The 22,536-nt window shown below is 44.7% G+C and overlaps 2 protein-coding genes across 2 annotated transcripts; one reads left to right on the forward strand and one right to left on the reverse strand.

Annotated features, from left to right (window-relative positions):
- The first annotated feature begins 161 nt into the window (after window positions 1–161).
- DHX8 (DEAH-box helicase 8) lies at window positions 162–14,548 on the forward strand. Its single transcript, XM_018084593.2, has 23 exons — window positions 162–275; window positions 621–706; window positions 1,310–1,382; window positions 1,722–1,807; window positions 2,431–2,540; window positions 2,646–2,957; window positions 3,255–3,399; window positions 3,875–4,078; window positions 4,563–4,650; window positions 4,977–5,074; window positions 5,584–5,731; window positions 6,052–6,233; window positions 6,638–6,832; window positions 7,035–7,220; window positions 7,720–7,930; window positions 8,258–8,439; window positions 9,134–9,274; window positions 9,541–9,696; window positions 10,498–10,635; window positions 11,052–11,180; window positions 12,202–12,398; window positions 12,540–12,719; window positions 13,239–14,548. The coding sequence occupies exons 1-23, from the start codon at window positions 164–166 to the stop codon at window positions 13,456–13,458; spliced, it is 3,579 nt and encodes a 1,192-aa protein (XP_017940082.1). The 5' UTR covers window positions 162–163; the 3' UTR covers window positions 13,459–14,548.
- Window positions 14,549–16,142: 1,594 nt separating this feature from the next.
- Window positions 16,143–20,555, reverse strand: ETV4 (ETS variant 4). Its single transcript, XM_018084594.2, has 5 exons — window positions 20,412–20,555; window positions 20,246–20,314; window positions 19,716–19,888; window positions 18,596–18,697; window positions 16,143–17,972 (listed from the first exon to the last, which is right to left on the reverse strand). Exons 1-5 carry the CDS (start codon window positions 20,464–20,466, stop codon window positions 17,751–17,753), a joined length of 621 nt encoding a protein of 206 aa, XP_017940083.1. The 5' UTR covers window positions 20,467–20,555; the 3' UTR covers window positions 16,143–17,750.
- Window positions 20,556–22,536: the final 1,981 nt, after the last annotated feature.

A 22,536-nucleotide genomic window follows, 5' to 3' on the forward strand; every position in this document is an offset into this window, starting at 1 on the left:
CCTCCCGTGCCCGTGCGGGATGTCCCGGCCGTGCAAGTCCCGCCGCCAGGTCCCGGCCGTGTCCCGCCCCGCCGGCTCCGCCCCCGGTACGTCACTTTACGTCACGCACGCCACTTCCGCCGCGCCCCGCGAAGAGCCCGGGCCCGGGTTGGACGGGGCGCCTATGGCGGAGGTGGTGGCGGCCGAGGAGCTCGCCAAGCTCGAGTACCTGTCTCTGGTCTCCAAGGTCTGCACCGAGCTCGACAATCACCTGGGCATCAACGACAAGGACCTGGGTAAGTGCGGTGGGCGCGGCTTTTGGGGCGCTCCCTGTCATGGCGGCCGGTGTGTGGCGCGTTCCCGGCCCGACGGCAGCTCGGGGAGGGCTGTTGTAGCCCTGTTTCCGTCGGCCCGGACGCGTTTTGCGAAGGGGCTTTTCGATTTCAGACGATAAATTTTGCTTCAAAAAAAACTTGTGAGCCTGAGGAAGTGCTTCGGTCTGGGCTCCCGGGGAGGGGGGCTGAGGGGCAGCTCCCTCCGGACGGTGCCGCAGCAGAGCGGCCTGGCTGGTCCCAGAGCAGCTTCTGGCCCTTACACTGCCTTTTACTTATTTTTATTTACTTAATGCTTTTTCCTTGCAGCCGAGTTTGTGATAAGCCTTGCCGAGAAAAATACTACGTTTGACACATTTAAGGCAATTCTGCTAAAGAATGGTGCTGAGTTCACTGTAAGTGAGACCTGAACCCTGTGTTTTCCTTGTCCTAGTATATTTTATAGAGGTTTTTATTTTAGAGAGAGAGTTATGAGGAGTGATTATGAGTTTTCTTCAATTGGAAAACTATGTACTAATTAGCTTCTGAGTATTCCTGTCTCATCAACCCAAGTCTCCCTGTCCCTCCTTTTTTAAAAACTTTTGTAGCCTTTGGAAAGCATCCTCTTGAGGACTTGAAATGCTTATTGTCACATTGAGCATATAAAACATGGAAGAAGCAACTTTTGATGAAGGCAGGTGTCATAAGTCTTCCTGTGATGCTTAGATGCTCTGTTTATCACTTCCTCAGAAGTAACTGTGATTAAGGTTGATTAAGGTGATTAAAAATTACAAGTAGAAAAGTCACTCAAATGGAACTTGTCATAATTATTTTCAGGTTCAATTTATTATATCCTTTCAGCATGTACACAAAGTCCAGTGATACTTTCTAAAACTCAACCTGCATCTTCAGAATTGAGCTTTTTTTTTTTGTCCTGATAATAAATCCCCACTTGTGCCTTCTAATAATGAAAAACAGCGTTGCAGTAATTTCTTAAACTGTTTTGTTATTATTTTCAGGATTCCCTCATCAGTAACTTGCTACGTCTTATACAGACCATGCGGCCTCCACCAAAACCATCCACGAGCAAAGGTATTGCAGAGCCAGTGGTTCAGTGTTTGGTGAGATTGATGTAGTCACTGTTCCAGTCTTGTAAAGCAAATCTTATTGTTTCAATGTGCATCCTGCTACTGTTATTCTGAGTATAATGCTTAGAGTTTTTGTCTTTCTCATATTCGCTAATAATCAGAATTTTCTTTGTGGTACTCCTTGAATTGAATGTCTGTAAAAACTGTATGAACCTTTGCATTTAGATGAAAATTAAACTTTAAATTCAGTTACAGAAAAGTCAAGAGTCAATTGTTCTTGCACTTCTAAGTTTTGAGTTTCATTGCTTTTTTTTGTTGTTGTTGTTTTAAATCTCAAAATCAGAGCCGATCGTCAAACCCAAATCCGAGAAAGAAAAGTTGAGGGAATTGTATCCAGCTCTTTGCAGGCCAGACAATCCCAACATCAGGGTAAGGTCATCATTTCAGATTTCTTTTGTGATTATGTGAAAACTTAGAGGAGTTTTTATTTAATTTTTTTTTCAGTTAATTTCAGTCTTTTTTTCGTGTTAGTATGAGTGTCTCCTGCTAATGCATGGACAAAAGTGAACTGTAAGAAATGAAATGTGGAAGAGGCAGAAGGCTGGTGTTACTGCACATTGTTCAAGGAGTAGCTGTTACAGCAATTGCCATGCTGATGCTGTTTTGTAGAGTATCTGGAATATGAGACTCTTGTGACATGCAATTTGTAACCTGGCATTTCTTACACGAATTCAAAGGAGTGATGGGTTACAAACTAGTTAAGAATTTTGGATATTCAGATGCTGTTGAGGGACTTGCATTTTGCATTTCTGTAATAACTCGAGGTGTTAAGATGGAGCTCTTTTGTATAAAAGCAGAATTATCTCAATATTGTGGTGAATGGAGGAGAGCTTTATTACTTTTTTTTTTACATCACATGTTGTGTCTGATCTCTTTTTATCTCTCATTCTCTCTAAATAGATGCACATGTGATTATCCTTTCTGTATTCTATCCTTAATGATAAAAAGGCTTTTTATCAGCCTTTTTACAGAGCAGTTTTCTGTTCTTGCAGACTATGCTGGATGAAGATGATGTGAAAGTGGCAGCTGATGCCTTGAAAGAGCTCGAAGCTCTGATGCCTACTGCAGACAGGCAGGGCAAGCAGAGGGGCAGCGACCACCGGTACGTGTCTGGGGTGGCTGGGGAAGGGTCTTGGCCCCTGGCACTGCCTGCTCGCTCTTTCCTGAGGGGGAATGTCACTGCAGAGGGGTCATGTTTGTTTGTTAGGGTGAAGAAAAGGAAGAGGAGCCGAAGCCGTAGCAGGGACAGGAAGCGAAGGCACAGATCTCGCTCTAGGTCTCGTTCCAGAACTTGGGAGAAGAGCAGGGGAAAATCCAGATATCGGTCGAGGAGCAGGAGTCGCAGCCTCAGCAGGGACCGTAAGGATCGGGAAAAGTACATGGAGAGGAGCCATGAGAAGTGGAGGGACAAGCACATCGACCGCCCACCACCTGAGGAGCCTTCCATCGGAGACATTTACAATGGCAAAGTCACCAGCATAATGCAGTTTGGGTGCTTTGTGCAGCTGGAAGGACTAAGGTACCTTCTGATGTTCATGGTAGAGCTGGTACTATTCCATCTGAGTTCTCTTTTCTGCTAGTAACTTAAAGAGGGCATAAGGCTACCAGAAGGCACGCTGGACTTTGACACCAAAATGAAAGACCGTTTCAGAAAAATAAATTTGACAGTGAAAAATTATAAAATTCTCGTTAAAAGTGACAGTTTATGAATATACACAGTTGACAGCAAAATATTGACAGCAAGTCTAGATTTTGAGTGATCTGAAGGACTGTCAGAGTAATAACAATGTCTCAAGTCTTCCTGTTTCACCCCCAGGAAGCGCTGGGAGGGCTTAGTCCACATCTCAGAGCTGCGAAGAGAAGGACGGGTTGCCAATGTTGCTGATGTTGTGAGCAAGGGACAAAGAGTGAAGGTCAAAGTGTTATCCTTTACTGGATCCAAAACCAGCTTGAGCATGAAGGTATGGACGTGCCAAAATTTTTAAAATTATGCGTATTTTTGCTATTTTTTACTCTTTTTACTGGAAAATAATACATAGCTGTTCAAGTGGGAATTAAAAACGAGATACTGTTCTGTATTTAAGTGGCCTATTTACTCATTTGCTCTAAGTTCCTGGTTTTGATGTAATGTTCCTAACAATTGTTTGGCTTGATGTGATAGCTAAGAGACAGGGCAAACCTCAAGCTGTTGCTGTTTGTCTTCCTTTTTCAGTAGGAGATAAGCTTCTCATTTTAAATTAAATCACCACTGTTGCCAAGGCAGAATAGAGTGTTCCAGGCCTGGGGGTACCTGGCAATGCCAGCTGAAAAAAATAAAAAGCCTGCAAAACAACATTTTCTGTGAATGGCCTGTTATTGGCATTATGAAGCACCTAATAATAGCTAAGGAGAAGTGCAATATAGGTAGAACTGATCTGATTAATCAACCTAATGTAGGATGTTGATCAAGACACTGGGGAAGACTTGAACCCAAACAGGAGAAGAAACCTGATTGGAGAAACCAATGAGGAAACCTCCATGAGGAACCCAGACAGACCCAGTCACCTGTCCCTGGTGAACGCCCCGGAGGTGGAGGACGACAGCCTGGAGCGGAAACGCCTCACCCGGATCTCAGACCCAGAGAAGTGGGAAATAAAACAGGTGTGTGTTGCATTCAGGGAAACAGGATGCCAGTCAGTAAAATTGCCAGGGTGTTTCATGAACTAGGATACAGCTTCTGGATTGGTTGATTGTTTGTGTAACTTACACCTCACCTCTGAATTGCTGTCTTCTGGTTTGGGACTTTTAGCTTAGTTCTAGCTGTGAAATGAGCCCTGCTTGGAGCAGAAGGTTGGATCTCCATATGTCACTGTGACCTGTGGGATTGGGATCTTCATCCATTGACACTTAGGCTGTGTTGCATTGTCAGTATAGTCCCACATAAGCCATCTGCTTCATGCAGGTGCTATTTGGAATAAAAAAAGGAGTGTTTGGTCAGAGGCTGGATGGCTCGGGGAGAAGTGTGCCAGAATGTAGGACCTTTCCTTTGTTCCTGTCTTATGGGGATAGTGTTAGAACTGAGTTGTAGGTGTCAGTTATGTTTATTCATAGAGACAAATTCATGTTGTATTCATTCTGTTCCCAGATGATTGCAGCTAATGTGCTTTCCAAGGAAGAGTTTCCTGATTTTGATGAGGAGACTGGGATTCTTCCTAAAGTTGATGATGAAGAAGGTATTTCCCAGTAGTCTTATTGTTGTGAATTCATTGTGTTTCTGGATATGTTTTGATTCAAAAAGAGATTGGTGATATGAATGACTATGAAGCATCTCACAATTTGCCATCATCTTACACATTTGGAACTAGGGTTGCTCTGGCTGTATTATTAGATGCATTTTGATGTGCCCTGTCTGTGAACTTTTATTGCAGAGTTTTCACTCTTAAAACTCTTTAAGTACCTCATAGTCAAGAATACACAGGAAGCATTGTTTAAAGAGGCACTTTTATGTGCCTGGAAGTTGTTTAACTTTTCTGTAACAATTGTCACTTGTGGATTTTAGATGAGGACCTTGAGATTGAGTTAGTTGAAGAAGAGCCACCATTCCTTCGAGGTCACACTAAACAGAGCATGGATATGAGTCCCATTAAAATAGTAAAGGTAAGAGGTTTGCAGGCTAAAACCAATGTGCTTGATTTAATGAAATAAATATTTGGGAATTTAACAGTCAGTTTCCCACCTGTACTTTACTGAGAGCCCTGAAAAACATTTCCACTGAACTGAAGCTCCTTCCTAGTAAAGCTGAGTTCTTAATTGACTGGTGACATTGAAGTGGAATAATGGAACTGAAATGCCATTTCACCTAAGTGTGTCAGAACATACTTTCTCTCTTCTGCTTTTTTCTTATCTTTTGAAAGTTGAAGATGGTAAAGAACTTTTCATTGGTTGTGCCCATAATTCTTCAGTGTAAGGATACTCCATATTAGTCATGACCATGGAAAGTCATGAGGCTAGGCTAATGGAAACATCCTGGAAATCTAGCAGACAAAATTTAACATCTCTTAAAGCATCTTCAGAAGACGCTTCTAGAAGGACAGTGATGACAGAGAGATAATTGAAGTTGAAGGAATTGTAATACTTGAAATCTTAACTTTTTTCTTGCTTTCCAGAATCCAGATGGTTCCTTATCCCAGGCTGCAATGATGCAGAGTGCTTTAGCTAAAGAGAGGCGAGAACTTAAGCAAGCCCAGAGAGAAGCAGAGATGGATTCTATCCCCATGGGCCTCAACACACACTGGGTGGATCCTCTCCCTGATGGTATGTCTGAGCACAGGGGAGCTGTGCCTTTTCTGTGATACTTTAGCAAGTCAGGAGAAATGTCTTGATGCTGTGTTTGTCTGCCACACTTTAAAAAGAGAGTCAAAGAAGAAATGCTTTTCCACTGAAATGGAAATAGGAATGTCAAGGGAAGTGTACAGGTATATCCTGTAATAGTGGGGTGTATACATGTAGTGACTTAAACATTTAAACACACAAATATAGAAGGTCTTGGATGATGGAGTGGTTGGAACAGGATCATCAGGGTCTGTGCTGTGTGAAGCTGGATGTAATGGTGAAATTGTTTATTTCTTTTCTAGTGGATGGAAGACAAATAGCTGCAAACATGCGAGGTATTGGGATGATGCCAAATGATATCCCAGAGTGGAAGAAACATGCATTTGGTGGCAACAAAGCTTCTTATGGTAAGAAGACCCAGCTTTCCATCATTGAACAGAGAGAGAGTCTCCCAATCTTCAGACTGAAGGAGCAGCTGATACAAGTAAGACTCTTGAAAAGGCATTCTAACTTGAGCAAGCAATAACGTAAATATTCTTGGTTTAGCTTGTTGATCAGCTGGCTATTCACCTGCCATTTTAGGTGCAGAACCTTAGTTCACAGTATTTATTTTAAAGTATTATATCTGTATATTTTAATAAAGCTCCAGATATTTATTGATGTAAGTCAAAATTGATACTAGGATCATGTGGGCAAGGGATGTGTCAGCTGAATGATGGTTAAGCAGATTGCTTACTTGATCAATAAGAATACTTGTATGATTTTTGGTCTGGGTCAACTGAAGCAAGAGCAAGAGCTCAACCTAGTCCTAGATAGACCATGCTGATTTTGTTTGGTCTGTTGGTTTTTAAAAATTTTGACAAGTGTATCTATTCTGACCTTTTCTAGGCTGTGCATGACAACCAGATTCTGATTGTTATTGGAGAGACAGGATCTGGGAAAACAACACAGATTACCCAGTACCTGGCTGAGGCAGGGTACACCTCAAGAGGGAAGATTGGATGTACTCAGCCTCGCAGAGTGGCTGCAATGTCTGTCGCAAAGAGGGTGTCAGAGGAATTTGGTTGCTGCCTGGGACAAGAGGTAAATTTCCATGTTGAAGAACAGGCCAGAATAAGCATGAGGAAAAGAGGAAAAATCAGTACTGGAGCTGGTTTACTTGTGTGTCCATGTGTCTGTTCTCTTGTAGGCTGTAAAATGAGTTTGGGGAATAATCAAACTGGGAGTTAATAATGCTGATGGCTTGATTTTGTAGCTTCAGTTTCTGTGCAACTCTTCTTTCTAGGTTGGCTACACCATTCGATTTGAAGACTGCACCAGCCCTGAAACTGTCATCAAATACATGACAGATGGTATGTTACTGAGGGAGTGCTTGATAGATCCAGATCTGACCCAGTATGCCATTATCATGTTGGATGAAGCCCATGAAAGGACCATACATACAGATGTGCTCTTTGGACTCCTGAAGAAGGTAATGTAGCATTGGATTTTTACTGCTTCAGTGTTCTCTGTATGTTATGCATGGGTAGGAGGGCACAGGCAAAGGTGAGGTCACAGGTTGGGTTCATTCATGTTCTCCAAGTCTCCTCTAAAGTAGAGCAAATGCTCATAAGGGTTTGTCATCTGAATCTTTGTGGATGAGCCTCTGTGTGAAGACAAAGCAGGCAGAATGCAGCAGAAACAATGAGAATTGGCCATCCTGGATGTTCATAATGGTGGATGAGCAGAGGAGCATTCTTGCTTTGCTTGTCCTTTGCTGCCAAAGGCTTTCTTGTGGTAATGCTGCTGAAAGAGGTTTGAAATGGGATCCCAGCAGTCAATTATCTGAAATTCTGGAATGAGCCACCCCCCCTACTCAGACATTAAACCACCTGATATTACAGGTTGTATTTCTCTGACTTTAGTCAAGTCCCATATGTTAATTGTTCCAAAGGCAATAAATGACTTGAGAACTTTTTGTCCTGCTCCAGACAGTGCAGAAGCGGCAGGATATGAAGCTGATAGTGACATCAGCAACACTGGATGCTGTGAAATTCTCTCAGTATTTCTATGAAGCACCAATCTTCACAATTCCTGGCAGAACATATCCAGTGGAAATTCTGTACACAAAAGAGCCAGAGACAGATTATTTGGATGCCAGTCTGATTACAGTAATGCAGATCCACTTAACAGAGCCACCAGGTGAGTGGAGAGTGGTCTTGGGTTATTGGTGATTGAAGGATCTGTGAACAAAGTCTTTCTATAAGTCATGGATCATGTTAGTAACATGAGCAAGGTGATGTCAGCACTATCCTCTCTTGTTTGCAAATATAGTAACTAAAATGTTGAAAAAGTTGGGTGAAAGACTGAAGTATGTTGCCCCTGGTTCAGAGTTGTTGCCCAGAGGCTAGCAAAAGTTGGAGACCTTCTGCTTTAAGTGGAAAGGGTGAGGAATGGAAATATGTTAATGCAGGAATTATACTAAACAGAATTGATTCTGTGGATGTTTTTAATTTACTTCCTGTGTAGGTGACATTTTGGTGTTTCTAACTGGTCAGGAAGAGATTGACACTGCCTGTGAAATCCTCTATGAAAGGATGAAATCTCTAGGACCTGATGTTCCAGAGTTAATTATCCTACCAGTGTATTCAGCTTTACCCAGTGAAATGCAAACCAGGATCTTTGACCCTGCCCCACCAGGAAGCAGAAAGGTAATTTCATATACATGTGCCTTCATCTTCTGCTGATGCATTTCAGTAGTGGGGTGTATTACACTGCTTAAATTATATAGCTCTGGAGAAAAGATAACTTACAGCTTAGAGCATATTTTTGGTTGTGTACATGTTGAGTTATCTAAGCCTTTGAAAACGTGTATAAAAGCATCTGGTGTAGCAAAGCTCTGTGGGATGTTCATCATGTGTTATTTAATGCTGTCTTTAAAGGATATTAACTTTAGTTAATTTAAAAACCTGAAGTCTAAATGCAGTTTCTGTTGGATGGATGTAAATTTCCTCCAAGCAGCTACTGGATATCTAGAGATATATTGTCTGGAAGATTCTTCTCTAAATATGGGTTATGTTTGAGTGATAGGTAAAAATTCTCCCTGAAGTCGGTGCAGTCTGCTTACAAACTTAACATTTTTCACTTGCTTTTAATTGTGTATTTTATCATGCTCTTTTCTCTTTCTGCCCAAACCTAAAACAAAGGTAGATACTTACAAGCTGTCCCTCTTTGTAGGTAGCAGTTCCTTCTCATGTCTGTGAATGCATTTCTCCTTTCATATTAAATGACAGTAATTGCACATAAAACAAACTGCTCATATCGTGCCAATGGAGGAAGTTGAGCAGTGTGGTTGGCTTGGCAACCTGACACAAAACTTGTGCTGACTTAAACTGTGGTTTACAGGTTGTCATTGCCACTAACATTGCAGAGACATCTTTGACTATTGATGGAATATATTATGTGGTCGATCCTGGCTTTGTGAAGCAGAAGGTTTATAACTCCAAGACTGGGATTGACCAGCTGGTGGTGACACCAATTTCACAGGTAGGCATTCTGTGTTTGGCTCCCCCTCTGAGTGTTGTGTATCCTGCCAATGTGACATCCAAGAACAGGGAAGCAAAGTGAGGCAATGATAAAATCACATTTTTTGATAACTCTTTGAGGCTGTGCCTAAGGAATACATACTTTCCTGTGTTGTACTGAAAATCTTTCTATTACTACAAGTAAAATTGTGGATAATTAATCATTTCATTGTACTTCTTTTCACCTGTGCCAGTTGGCATCTGTTCACTGTTCACTGTTACCTTTAGGCTCAAGCAAAGCAGCGTGCAGGGAGGGCTGGGAGAACAGGCCCAGGAAAATGCTACAGGTTGTATACAGAGCGTGCATATCGAGATGAAATGCTAACCACCAATGTGCCTGAAATCCAGAGAACAAATTTGGCCAGTACAGTGCTTTCCCTGAAGGTATGTATTTCACCAACTCGTAGCAAGCCAATGTAAGTGTTTCAATAAGTGAGTCTCTTCCTTTGAGTCTCATGAAGTACTGCTGTAATTTTGTATTCTTCTAGTGAACAGAGGTATTTTGGAAGGAAGACTTCAACAAAAGCAATTCTCAGGCACTGGGCTTGCTCCTGCATTTTTTTATTGAGGGTTATTATGTTGGATATCCACCTAAATCACAAGTCTCAGCTGCACAGGACAGTTAGTTGCAGGAGGCAGAAGAAACAGGAATCCTCAGAGCAGTAACATTGGCTGTGTAGGGTACATTTGTTGTTAACAGATGAGACACTGTTACACTGGGCTTAGATCTGCAAACTTGGGCATCTCTAAGTGTGTGCCATCCCTCTAAGAGTCTGCAAACTGGATTAACTCAGGAGCAGCTGGGAAACTTGCTGCCATTCTGCTTTCTGGGAACATACTTAGTGTCCGGTGGAGCTGCCAGGCCACACTGGTTTACAGGGTGGGAAGTCTTCAATTTCTTCTCAGCTGAATCATTTTGCTTGAGAGATGTATGGAACAGGACCAAAGGAACAGAGCAGAAAGCTGAGTGGTGGATGAATGCTGTGGGCTGGTGCAGGTTATTTCTAGTGCAGGAACACAGCTGTGTGTTCATGACTGTGCTTGCAGTCAGGGTGAGGACGTGAGGCCAGGCTTGGTTAAAGTTCTGTGGCACCTCAGTGTTTGATGACATTGCATCTCTGGCAGGAGTTTGGTGTCTTCCTTCTCAGGGTTTTAACTTGGGCTTTCTCCACTCCCTCTGTTCAGGCTATGGGCATCAACGATTTGCTGTCCTTCGACTTTATGGATGCTCCCCCCATGGAAACTCTCATAACTGCCATGGAGCAGCTCTACACCCTGGGAGCTCTGGATGATGAGGGACTGCTCACTCGCCTTGGGCGCAGGGTAGGCCAAATAAAATACCTTTGAGCACTGTCTGAGTTGCCAATATTTAGGGGATGACAGAGCAGTTATATCAGGCCTTGCCTAGCATTGTTGGTTTCCTTTTCCTATTATTCTCTTGTGTTTTGTTGGTAGCTTTTCATTTACCACAATTACATACCTACTGCTTTTTAAGGAGCAACTATTATTACTCCTTATTCATGGGGCTACTTTTATTAATGTCTAAAAATTTCCTGTAAGTGTTGGGATATTCTTGTGATGGTAAATACAAGCAAATAGTTTGCTTCATGCTTCAAAGTTATTCTGGGTCAAACACACTGCTTTGGGAAGTAAGTATGCAAGAAAAGGCATTGCTTTCTTTTGCACTGAGAAGACTCAAGATTTTTCCATGGAGTGCCCTGAAAACATGTTTCTTGCAGATGGCAGAATTCCCCTTGGAGCCTATGCTGTGTAAGATGCTGATCATGTCTGTCCACCTGGGATGCAGCGAGGAAATGTTGACGATAGTCTCCATGCTGTCTGTGCAGAACGTGTTTTACAGGCCAAAGGTGAGGCACTGAGCCAAGAGGCAGCAGTGTTACAGTCCAGATGGGTTTGGTGTGACTGCCTCAGGGGTTAGAGTGAGCAGAGTGGCCAAAAGAAACCTGTAACTTGGTCAGACCATTTGCTCCTGCATTACCTCTCTGATATGCCTTTTGGTTTAGGGGCCTGTAGGCTGTGATGGTGGTAGTTTCTTTGCAGATGGGAAGGTAGAAGTGAGAAGTCTTATTCTCTTTTTTGCATTTTCCAATAAACACATACAGCCTAAACCAAGTCAGACCCAGCTCTGGAGTTCAGATTGCCTTTGCATTTTCAGATACACAGAAAGTATTTCTTCATGGAAACCCTATCCTATGCTGCTTTCTTTTAAGTCAGCAAGCAACAGGCTCTACTGTGGTGGGATTCAGCAGCAGCAGGGTCCTCTTGAATCCATTATTTCTTCCTCATGGTGGCCACCTGCAGTGTAGTCTGTTAACTTCAGTTTTGATCCGTGTAGCTACAGTGTTTGATTAATGTTTTATTTACAGGTGGGAGAAATGGGAGAGGTGTGTGGGTCAGCAGGCTCAAACCTGCTGCTGCAGCACCTTTCTTGATGAATAACTGAAGTTATTTCTAGAGCAGTAAAAAAACCAGCTAGTTCAACATGTGTATATGCTTCCTGCAGTATAAATGAACCATTTACTTTGAAGTGTTCTTTCAAAAATAGGTACTGAAATTGAATAAAACGTTTCAGTAAAAAAAAAAATTGTTCATTTTCTATGGTCAGGTCCTTGTCACCCACGGGAGAGTCTGCATGAGGTCTGTCTTTGACAAGGACAGTTCTAGGCTTTCCTTTTGACTCAGACCAGTCTCAGTGACCTTTAGGTTTTCATCACTTGGTCCTTAGTCACTCACCACTCAACATTTTGTATCTTCTGTTGGTAGATTTAGATGTCATGGTATGAGTGACAAGGGCCCAACATCGTTTGTGTTGCATAAGGATTGTCTCTACAGTGTAGATATCTGACTCATGTGTGTCTTATGTGGTAGGATAAACAAGCACTTGCTGATCAAAAGAAAGCCAAGTTCCATCAGACAGAAGGTGACCACCTCACCCTGCTGGCTGTGTACAATTCCTGGAAGAATAACAAGTTTTCAAACCCCTGGTGCTATGAAAACTTTATCCAGGCCCGGTCCTTACGCAGGGCACAGGACATTCGCAAGCAGATGTTGGGCATCATGGACAGGTGAGCACGTCAAGGAGGACAAACAGTGACTTTACTTCTTATTGTTCTTACCTTGTAATAAAATTTTGGTAACCCGATGTTGGCGGCCGCAGCCAAATCTGGAGAACCCAAACTTTTTTCTCTCTAACTCTCGTCTGGCAGGCACAAGCTGGATGTGGTGTCCTGTGGGAAGGCAACAGTTCGGGTGCAGAAGGCCATCTGCAGTGGCTTCTTCAGGAATGCAGCAAAGAAGGATCCCCAGGAAGGTTATCGGACACTCATTGACCAACAAGTAGTTTATATCCACCCATCCAGTGCTCTCTTCAACAGGCAGCCAGAATGGTGAGGGAGGCAATAGCAATGGAGTTTTCTGTTTCTTTTCAGACTTTATAACAGAGGAAGTTGCAGTGTGCACTGTTTGTGAAGTACAGATCTGAGCAGAGGTTGCTGATTTCTCAGCAATGAGCAGAGTGAGAAAAGTTTCAAGTCTGCTTTTGGCTCTTTCTGCTGCTAAACTTAGTGCCCGTGCAGAGATGAGACTGACTTTTGGAGCCAAGGCCAGGCCTGAAATCTGCAGTCCGTGTTTCTCTGTTGTGAAACTGAGTTTAGAACAGAGTGTTGAAGAGGGAAAAAGGGTTGTTTTAAATGGAATGAAGGAATTCTATGCTGAAGAGTAGTTGTGAAGTAAGAGGGGGGAAAATAGGGATAGCTCTTCTGCATGGTCCTTTTGGAGCCTGCAATGGAGCTTACAAGGAGCCTTATGCTGAAGGAGATAAAGGAGCAAGCTTGGAACTCCAGCTGTTGTCTTGTTGCTTCTTGTTTGGAAAAACTGGTTTCCAGAGTTGCTGTCCCTTTTCACAGGGTGGTGTATCACGAGCTGGTGCTGACCACCAAGGAGTACATGCGGGAAGTGACAACGATTGATCCTCGCTGGCTGGTGGAATTTGCCCCAGCTTTCTTCAAGGTTTCTGACCCGACCAAGCTGAGCAAGCAGAAGAAGCAGCAGCGCCTGGAGCCGCTGTACAATCGCTACGAGGAGCCCAACGCCTGGAGGATCTCGCGGGCGTTCAGGCGGCGATGAGCTCAGCTCCCTGCCAACTCCTGCTGGTGTTACATTTGTGGGACTGTGACTTTTTCGTCGTTGCCAGTGTCCTGGAGGACAAGACATTCCTGTGCAGCTCACCTGTGCTATGAACAGGTAATGAGCCCTGGCAGAGCAGGAGCCCAGGGAGTGCCCCAGCTGGGGCACAGATGTGCTGCAGCCCCACAGGACGTGTCAGGCCTCTCAGAAGTGGGTCTTGGAGCACTTCGTTGGTCATTCGCCACTTAACAGACAAAACCTGAGACTTGGAAGTCTGGGCACTCAGCTGAACAACAACAAAAAGATGGTGATTAAAAACTGGCTGTTCACCAACCTGTTTTCTGAGTCACCAGACACACAGAGGCTGGAATAGTTTGTTTCTTTACTCTGCTAAAAAGGATTTATTTCCACTTACGCTCTTGGACAGTGGCTGCTTTTTGGGAGCTACTTGTTTTCCATTTTTCCTATTTTATGCATTTTTCTGTTCATTGTAACTATTTGTCTCTTAACCAGGCTATCAGTGGTGAGATACTTAGGATCTGTGGCTTTGGGATAAGGCACGAAAAACCTCTAGAAACCAGAATGTCAGTTATATTTGGACAATGGCACAGGTCAGGTTGCAAGTCTTGTCCTTCATCCCCATCTCCTGGGTGCTGAAGGCTGGTGTGTCAGGGAGTAATTAGCACATTGCCTCTGCAGCTTGGCTCTGTCTGAGAAGTGGTTACAGATGTTTAGACTTCCTATACAGTGTGTCTGGTGTTTTATTTTCACTTAGAACGTTGACATCACTCACAACTGTTGGTTTTTTTAATAGAATGTGCTCTTACAGATAAAATGCCTGTAAAAGGTGCATAAGTTTCTTGTTTAAAAAGAAGTTGACTGCCCAGTGTGTGCTATGTCATGCCAAAGCTACCTGTAAATTATTTTTTCTTTGCTAACAAATGAAACATATTTGACTCCATAGCTCCAGAAACTCTAATTTTTTTTTTCCAAAGCTGGAACATTTGCTAAAATCATTGCTGAATCGAGGAGAATGAGGTTGGCTGGTTGTTTTTACAAAGTAAATTTGAAGAATGTTTCACATTGAAAAGTACCTATGTTGGAAACCTCTATCTGTGCAAAGGTGGGCAGGGATGTTGTTAAATGTCCTGAGCTTTCCTCTGATAATACATCTTCATAAAGAAGGATGTTGAGGTGCTGGAATGTGTCCAGAGAGGGGCAATGGAGCTGGGGAATGGTCTGGAACAACAAGTCTGATGAGGGGCTCAGCCTGGAGAAAAGGAGGCTCAGGGGGGACCTTCTCACTCTCCACAACTCCCTGACAGGAGCCAGATGGGGTTGACCTCTTCTCTCAGACACCCAGTGATAGCACAAGAGGAAGGAAATGGCCTCAAGTTGTGCCAGAGGAGGTTTTGGCTGGATATTAGGAAAAAATTCTTCACGGGAAGGGTTGTGAGGAATTGGTACAGGCTGCCCAGGGCAGTGGTGAAGTCACTGTCCCTGGAGGGATTCAAAAGACATGTAGGTGTGGTGCTTAGGAATAAGCACAAGTTCTTCCTCAGTCTCTGGCTTATGGAAACCTCCGTGGGAGTATTTTATAGGGTTGTGTGGGAGCTGCTTATCTTCCTTCTGGAAGCTCCTGGTCATTTTCAGGACCATCAGGAGAAAATTATGACTTCTCTCTTACCTCCACCATCTTTCCCATATCAGCTGCCTCTCAGTCAAGCTAAACTGGAAATGCAGAGTGTATTTATTGACTCCCAGCTCTCTGATCTGGTTATTATAAATCTCTGCCCTTTGGAGGTCACTGCCCCTCAATGCTGGGAACCTGATCTTGCTGATTCCCAGAACTGCTCTGCAGCAATTGATCTGTTGCCCTGACAGTACAAACCCGAGTGAAATGTGGAGCTAAGATTTCATCCAAATGTGAACCAGCTCCCTGAATTCCCGTTCCAGAAGATGTGTTGGGCAGAGGGTAGCCCCAAGAATACTGGATAAATGTAAAATCCATGGGAATCCTGCAGGTGGAGATAGCAAAGAAAAGCAAGCTGCCAGTCTCCTTTGTTAGAAACAGTGCTGCTGCAGGGTGCAGCCCCCAGAAGGCACAAATACTTCCCTTGAAGGGACCTCACTCTCTTGGTGTGAAAGTGCTTCTCCCTGTAGAGAGAGGCCCACATCAGTGGCTGTGCCCTGGCAGGGTGGTTGGCTCTGCAGCAGGGACAGGGTGCCACACTCCTCGCTGTGTGCCCTGCACTTCCCTAGTCCTGCTCCCAGTTCTGCATGTAGCACATGCTCTCTTCCCCTGGAAGTGCTGCTGCATGAGACAGAGCTGAAGTTCAGGGAAAAGCTAATTAAAACTGTGGAGCTTGGCTCAGGGGCCAGTGTGCTGTCAGTGTGGAGCGTGGGTGGTGTTCTCTGCAGCTGCAGAGAACTGTTCCCCTGACACCAGGTGCAGCTGGAGGTTACATATTTCACTGTGATCTTTCAGGCCTGGTTGTGAGCAAAGTGTTCATTTCTTCAACTCCATCAAGATTCAGAAGTAAACATGCATCCCTGAGCCCTCTGGATCAGCTACCCAAAGCTGCAAGCTGGTGCCAAGGAGCTGTGCAAAGCAAGCTCAGGAGGTAAGGGAGGACCAGTCAGGGGCTCAATGAAGTTGCACTGGCCAAAGATGTAGACCAATTTATTAATTATAGTATTTTTACACTCATAAATAGTAAAGGCAGCTTTATATCCAAGGGTTCCTCTTCACCCTCACTTCTGGGATGCTGGGTGGGCACAGGGCACGGCAGGAGGGCCAGGAGCTGCCAGAACACCAAGTCTCTGGAGTGCACAGAACAGGCTGCTCTGAGCATCTGGCCTCTCCTCAGGCAGGGAATGCTGCCTTTCATGGCTCTCTTGCTCGGGGACAAGGCTGGGAGGGTTGGCATTAGCCATGCAGGGGAAGGTCATTGGGAGAAATCAGGCTTTCAGTCTATGCAGAATTTTCTCTACAGGCTACCATGCTGGTGGGATTGGCAATGCTGTGTATTCAGCAGCTGAAAAATCATTATGAAGCAGTAGGAAACAGGCTTTTTCTGTATAGGTGCACTGTACTGCTCCTTGTCTAACTGGGAACGTGGTTGGAGCTGCTAATTAAAGACATCTCTTAATAAGGATGTGGTACTCATTATAAATGTTCACTATTGTGGAAAACCTGTCAGTCCCTCCATGGGGCTGCAGAGGGAGCTGCCTTTTCAACCTATCAGGATTTCCCTCAAACATGCAAAGGTTTGTGGAGTTTAAGACTGAATTCCAGTATTAAGATCTATGTATAGTTTAGGTTACTTTGTACAGCGTTTTTATCACACCTCCACCAGGTTCTTTTCTTGCCTTAGATGATTTTTATAGCCAAGCCCAGGATGGGCACACTCAAGAGCCTGACAGGTCTTGAAAGATCCTGAGGATGTTTGTTGAAAAAGTTGTTCAGTTTGGAAAAGCCATAACTCTGTGCTGAGCTGGTGTCTCAGGCCTTGCTGCTTCCCCCAGTCCCTCTAACTGAACATGGCATTGGCTTTGACCTGTGTCCCAGACCAATGCAATCAGGCACCTCTGTAGTTCCCCTAAATGGTGGTGTGTCATCTACAGGACTGCTCTAATCCTGGCCAGTGCTTCCAGCTACCCTGCTCAGAGCGCCTGAAAGTCCTAGAATGAGCAAGGAGGTGATCAGGCAGGAGCATGCACATTCAAAACAAGTATTCCCCCAGGGAGGCATAAGATCTGTGACCACTATCCTGCAGCCATCCTGAGAAGGCAAGACTGGCCTTTCAGAGGTGAGTCCCTGTGGTCAGAGCTGAGGGCAGGTTACACAGAGGTTCAGTACGTGTACTGGAGGAATAGAGTCAGCAGCAGCCTTGTAGCATTCTCATATGTGAAAAAAAGCCCAGTGGGACAGCATCCCCTCCCTCCCCAACGAGAGGGGCTGCACCAGGCGTGTTTGATCCGGCTGGAGGCACCAGTTACCCGACGTGCTGCTGAAGCTGTAGCTCCACTGCTTGGAAGATGTCTGCATGGCTAAGAACATGTGCTGTCCTGACACACAGGAGGGGTCTTATCACAAGCACGTAAGAGCCCTGTCTGCTGAGAGGTGGTTTATCCACATGTGTACCTGAACACTTGTCTTGACCAACGCAGGTGTTCGTAGCTTAGTGCTGGCCTGAAAAAATGCTGATACCAACTGAATACTAACCAGCTATCTCCTATACACAACCATGTATAGAACGTATATACACAGCACTGTGCTGCCACCAGGGCTAGTACGTGTAGCCTTTGCTGTAGAGCTGTGGAGGGAAGCTCCCAAAGTCTGGCAGGTAAGTGGCATTTTCATCCAGGTGGGAAAGAGGCACCGTGTCCTCCTCGCTGATCTGCCGCTCGAACTCTGCCTTCAGCGCTGGCCGCTGGTTGTCGGGGAAGGCCAGTGAGAACAAGGCCTCGGGCTCACACACAAACTTGTACACGTAGCGCTCCCCAGCCACCTGCAGGGGAGAGATGAGGTGGGGTGAATGCTGCAGGCCCACAGGCAGCACTGGGCAGTGCTCCTCAGTGCCTGGCAAGGCTTGCAAAAACACGGGAGTCGCGTCAGAGCTGTAAACGTCTCCTTGTGCTGTTTTCCTGCTGCTCTGAGCTCCCCTGGAACAGCTCCTGGGAAATGGGGTGCTGCCAGCGGACTCTTTGTCCAGGTAACAACAGCATCAGCAGTCCCTGAGCAGTCTGTACTGTGATAGTTGCACTCCCACTTATCTCTTTGGTGCCCTGGATCTGTCACAGACCATCCCTACTCCATAGGACAAAGCCTCGGGCAGCCTTTCTCTCACAAAAGCAAGTTTAGACTGACTGTATCTCCTTTCAGCTGCATAATTTCCAACTTTCCTGGCTGCAGACATACACAGAAAAAGAAATCACGATTCCTTTTTGTTTTATTTCTCATACATTGCCTACATTCAGCTCCTTCCCAGCTTCACTGTTTAACAGCTGCAAAGAGAGATTGTGGGGAGAGAAAGCTTGGGATGCCTGGCTAGCTCAAGGACATTCTGTACCTGTCTCAAACAAGAGAAGCATCACTTAAAAGTCATGGTCTCCTCCTGCTTTGCAAACTGACCTTCTGCATGATGCCTTTTTCATAATAGTAGCGAAGGGATCGGCTCAGCTTGTCATAGTTCATGGCTGGACGGTTCTTTTGGATCCCCCACAGCCTGGCCACCTGCAGAATAAAGCAGGATAAAGTGTGGAATGTCTGTGAACCCAGCCCAAGGGCAAAAGAACATTATCTGGCTGGTTCTCTTTTGAGGAGTGACACCACAACATGTACAAACATTTAAATAATGGACTCATCAATAATTTAGCAGCTTTACAACACGAAGAGTAGAACTCAAGAGAAATTCTCCTTGACCCTACAGGGCTTGTTTGTTGTCATCACTTCTCCTCACTCTCCAATACTCTGAAAGTCTGAGGGTGCTAAAGAGCTGCTTCATCCCATGCTACACTTACTCTTCAAGGGTCTCATGTTTGTCAGGGGCTGTGTGAAGGAACACAATGGAAGAGCCACGTGCCTTCCTATTCCTACATGATTTTCAGCTTTGTCTGTGAGACTCAGAAATCCATTGTAAGCCTATATCAACCCACCAAAACAATTCATCTGCACTAAAAGTGCCCATAGAAGTTGATATATAGCAAGAACAGTGCTAAATGCAGCTCTAGTTGAAAATAGAAGTGAACAGATATTATAGACACATCTCCTGGATACTGTCAGGCATCACTGTGTTTTTTGGAACATGGCAGCATTAGAAATTACACCTTGGTAATGTCATTTTGATATAGACTAGGACATATTTTCTTCCAGTTTCTTATGAGGACTTCTGCAATCATTAGGGTTCAAAACTCCAAACCTCCATGTCAGAGTCAAGTGTAGAGCAAGATAAGACAGCACAGGTCACTGCAAGCTTGAGATTCAAGTATCTAGGGAAGTGAAGGCAATGGACAATTTGACTCACTGCATAGCTGAAAGTCTAAACTTACATATAAGCAGCCTTCCCTAAACCTGATATTTGCCACCCAGGTGTTTTTGACCTCTTCTAAAAACCCTGACTTGCTGCAGGGTCTAGAGAGTACCACTGGTAGGCAGAAGCTTCACAGGAAAGAGGAGAAGCCACCTGGGAATTTGCAGCCCCAGAAACGGTGGCTGCTTCCCCTCAGCCTGTAGAGAAACTCCATGGTATCACCTCTTCTGGCTCAATGAGCTTGAACTCCATCCCTCTGCCAGTCCAGGCAATGAAGTGGGAATTGGTTGGGTCATCCAGCAGAGCCACAAGAAACTGCCAGAGCTGGAGAGATCCCCGTCTTTGGTAGGGAGGTCCTTCCCGGTACCCTCCAGCTTCCTGCTTGATGTCTCCTGCTGAGAACAAACAAGATGTTTCTAAGGATAGCAGTGCAAAAACCGTTGGGAAAAAAAAAAAAGAAGAGACACGTTTAATGTTTACCTGGAATATTTCAGTTCACATGAAACAGTGGCCAATTCACAGGCAAAAATCAAAAGCAGCTCTGCTGAACCTCACAATTAAGCTACTTGTGCTAGAAGGCCTGTTTGCTGCTAAGAAAGCCCAAGAATTGGGATACTGAAAAGCTGAGTATGAACCACACCTAACACACCCACAAGAACACAGCATAATGAACTATGAGGACACTGGTCAGGTGGCTAGCAAAGATGCTGGGTAACCCTATCTTACACCCAAACTGTGAGCCTTTCTCCAACCTTCAAATTTTTCTGGAACAACACAGACATCATCAGTAAAGGACCTCATCTGCTTGTCGTAGCTGCAGCCTGAAAGAGAAAGCAACACCAGCAGTCACAGCCAGCCAGGAGAGTACCAGAGGGCAATTCCATGCAGGGAAAGGAAGTCAGTCACTGCTTTTCTTACCTAATGTGTCTTCTGTGTTTGAATGGCTTGGATAACTCTCAGCATTTACATACATGGAAGCACAGTCAGGAACATCTACAGAACAATTAACAAGCTCATTTGTTTAAAAAACACGGGTGGCAGAAAGATCTTGCTCTCCAGAGGTGGATAGGTGAGTGCAGCTGTCTGACCAACATCCTCTCAGGGCCCTCCCAAAGGGTTAGTGTCAGAAAGATAACTACAACTTCACCTGCATCATCTTTCCAATCGTGCATTACAGTAGTTTTTTGTGGCACTATCACACAACATCCTTCAGAGTAGCTGGGATAGTTAGCCTGCCACCTTGACATCACTCTTCATTCAAAATCTTGGACAATAGGCTAAGTTTGAATAACACCTCTCCCTCATCTCAGTTTAAGACAACTACATCCATTCCCAGGTAAGAAGGCATTACATTTTTCATACATTCATGTGATAATCTAAACAGAGCAGTAGCATCTGAATGTTTCTGCAGACAGTGTCTCTCAAATGTCATTTCAGATGTCTCAAGTCTCCCTGTTTTTTTCACATCATGATGGGCATTCTCACAAACAATTGAGAAAACAAAAAGAAAAAAATAGCCTGAGTTTAAAAACAAGCAGAAGGTCTTTCCATGCTCTCTGTAGTGTATATTGCTGCCTGAGCACTGCAATTTGTGTCTTCTGTATCTTGTGTTTTCTGAATCAAATCTATTTTCTGTCCCCAGCTGAAACGGAAGCTGTAACTGGGAGCTTTGGGAAGATTTATCTTATGTTTCCCTCACACTCCTGTGTTCAGCCATTGCTTTCAGCAGATGTTTTGCTGATGCTGAGGGAAGAGTACTCCGAGCTGACAGAGTGGGTCTTATTACAATCATAAACTACTCTCACAAAAAGCATTCTTCTGGGTTTGCATTTTCTTCCCCTGCCTGCACAGAACTACCCAGTGAAAGTGTAATATCAGCCTCACCACAGTGGTGGTTTTTATACCCTCATGGGAGCTTTTTATTTATGTATTTATTTCTGCTAAAGGAAACAATTCAAGATGTCCATTAAAATACCAGGAAACCAGAAGTAACATTCCTTCTGGAAGAGGCTATTGCAAACTCAGGGTAGTGAGTCTTTAGACAGGTCTGCTGAAAAATTAAGATTTATTCCTTGTGGAAAAATAAGAGGATCACCTGGTGGACCTGGTATCTAGAGAGCTATTTTTGGAATGATAAACTTTTCTTCTCTTGTGATCCCCTGAAATCTCTGTTCTCTGTGCCCTGTTTCTTTGGGAAGTAGCAAGTGGAAGCTGACACTCCAAGGGACACCAAGCAGTACAATGGCACTGATGGTGTGAGTGGGCTAACTGTGAATTTTGAGAGTCTCCCCACTGGCTACTTATTCCCTTGGGGAAAAAAAATAAAGCATACTTTAATCTAGTTTGAATGAATTTAACATCACCTTCTACCTCCTGTCTTACTAAAGCTTCCAACTATCTACCAGAAGGTCTTTCTCAGAACATGCATGGAAGGTGAATGTCCCAACTTTATCTTGGGTGCAGGGAACAGATGGAACTGTTTAAGTTTCCTACTAGATTACCAGTTACCCAGGCCAGTTTCCCAGACCACACGTGCTCCTGAAGAACTATTTCAAAGCCCAAAGCCCACCAGTGATGGATGTTCACCCAGGAGCTGCTCACTGCCACTGATGCCTGGTTTCTGCAGTCAGGAAGAGCTCGTTGTGCCCACCTGAGTCGTACATGTAGTCCACCTGCTCCTGCTTCACCACCACAGCTGCTGGGTACTGGTGGCTGCTGCCTGCCTGGCTTTCTTGCTCGTATCGTGGGTCATGGTGCTCCTGTTTGAAGCCCTGGTGAGGGTACTGGAGGCAGGGCTTGGGCATCTGGCACTGGTAGGCAATGGGGTCTTCCTGGGCCACGCCTTGGGAAGAGGGGAAGGAATGGCACATCTCCACAGGTGGCTGATAGGCAGAGCTGGAAGAAGGGAGAGGACATGAGAGGGCTGCTTTCTTGGCCCCCCTGGTTTCAGCCCTGGTGGGAGGCTGGTTGAGGGACAGAAACTTCCTCAGCCTCTTACTAGGGCTGTAGGAGCTCACTCACAGCTGGGGGAAGAAGGGACCCC

Source organism: Manacus vitellinus, unplaced genomic scaffold (genome assembly GCF_001715985.3).
Source record: "Manacus vitellinus isolate BGI_N305 unplaced genomic scaffold, ASM171598v3 scaffold_72_pilon, whole genome shotgun sequence".
NCBI lineage: Eukaryota > Metazoa > Chordata > Aves > Passeriformes > Pipridae > Manacus > Manacus vitellinus.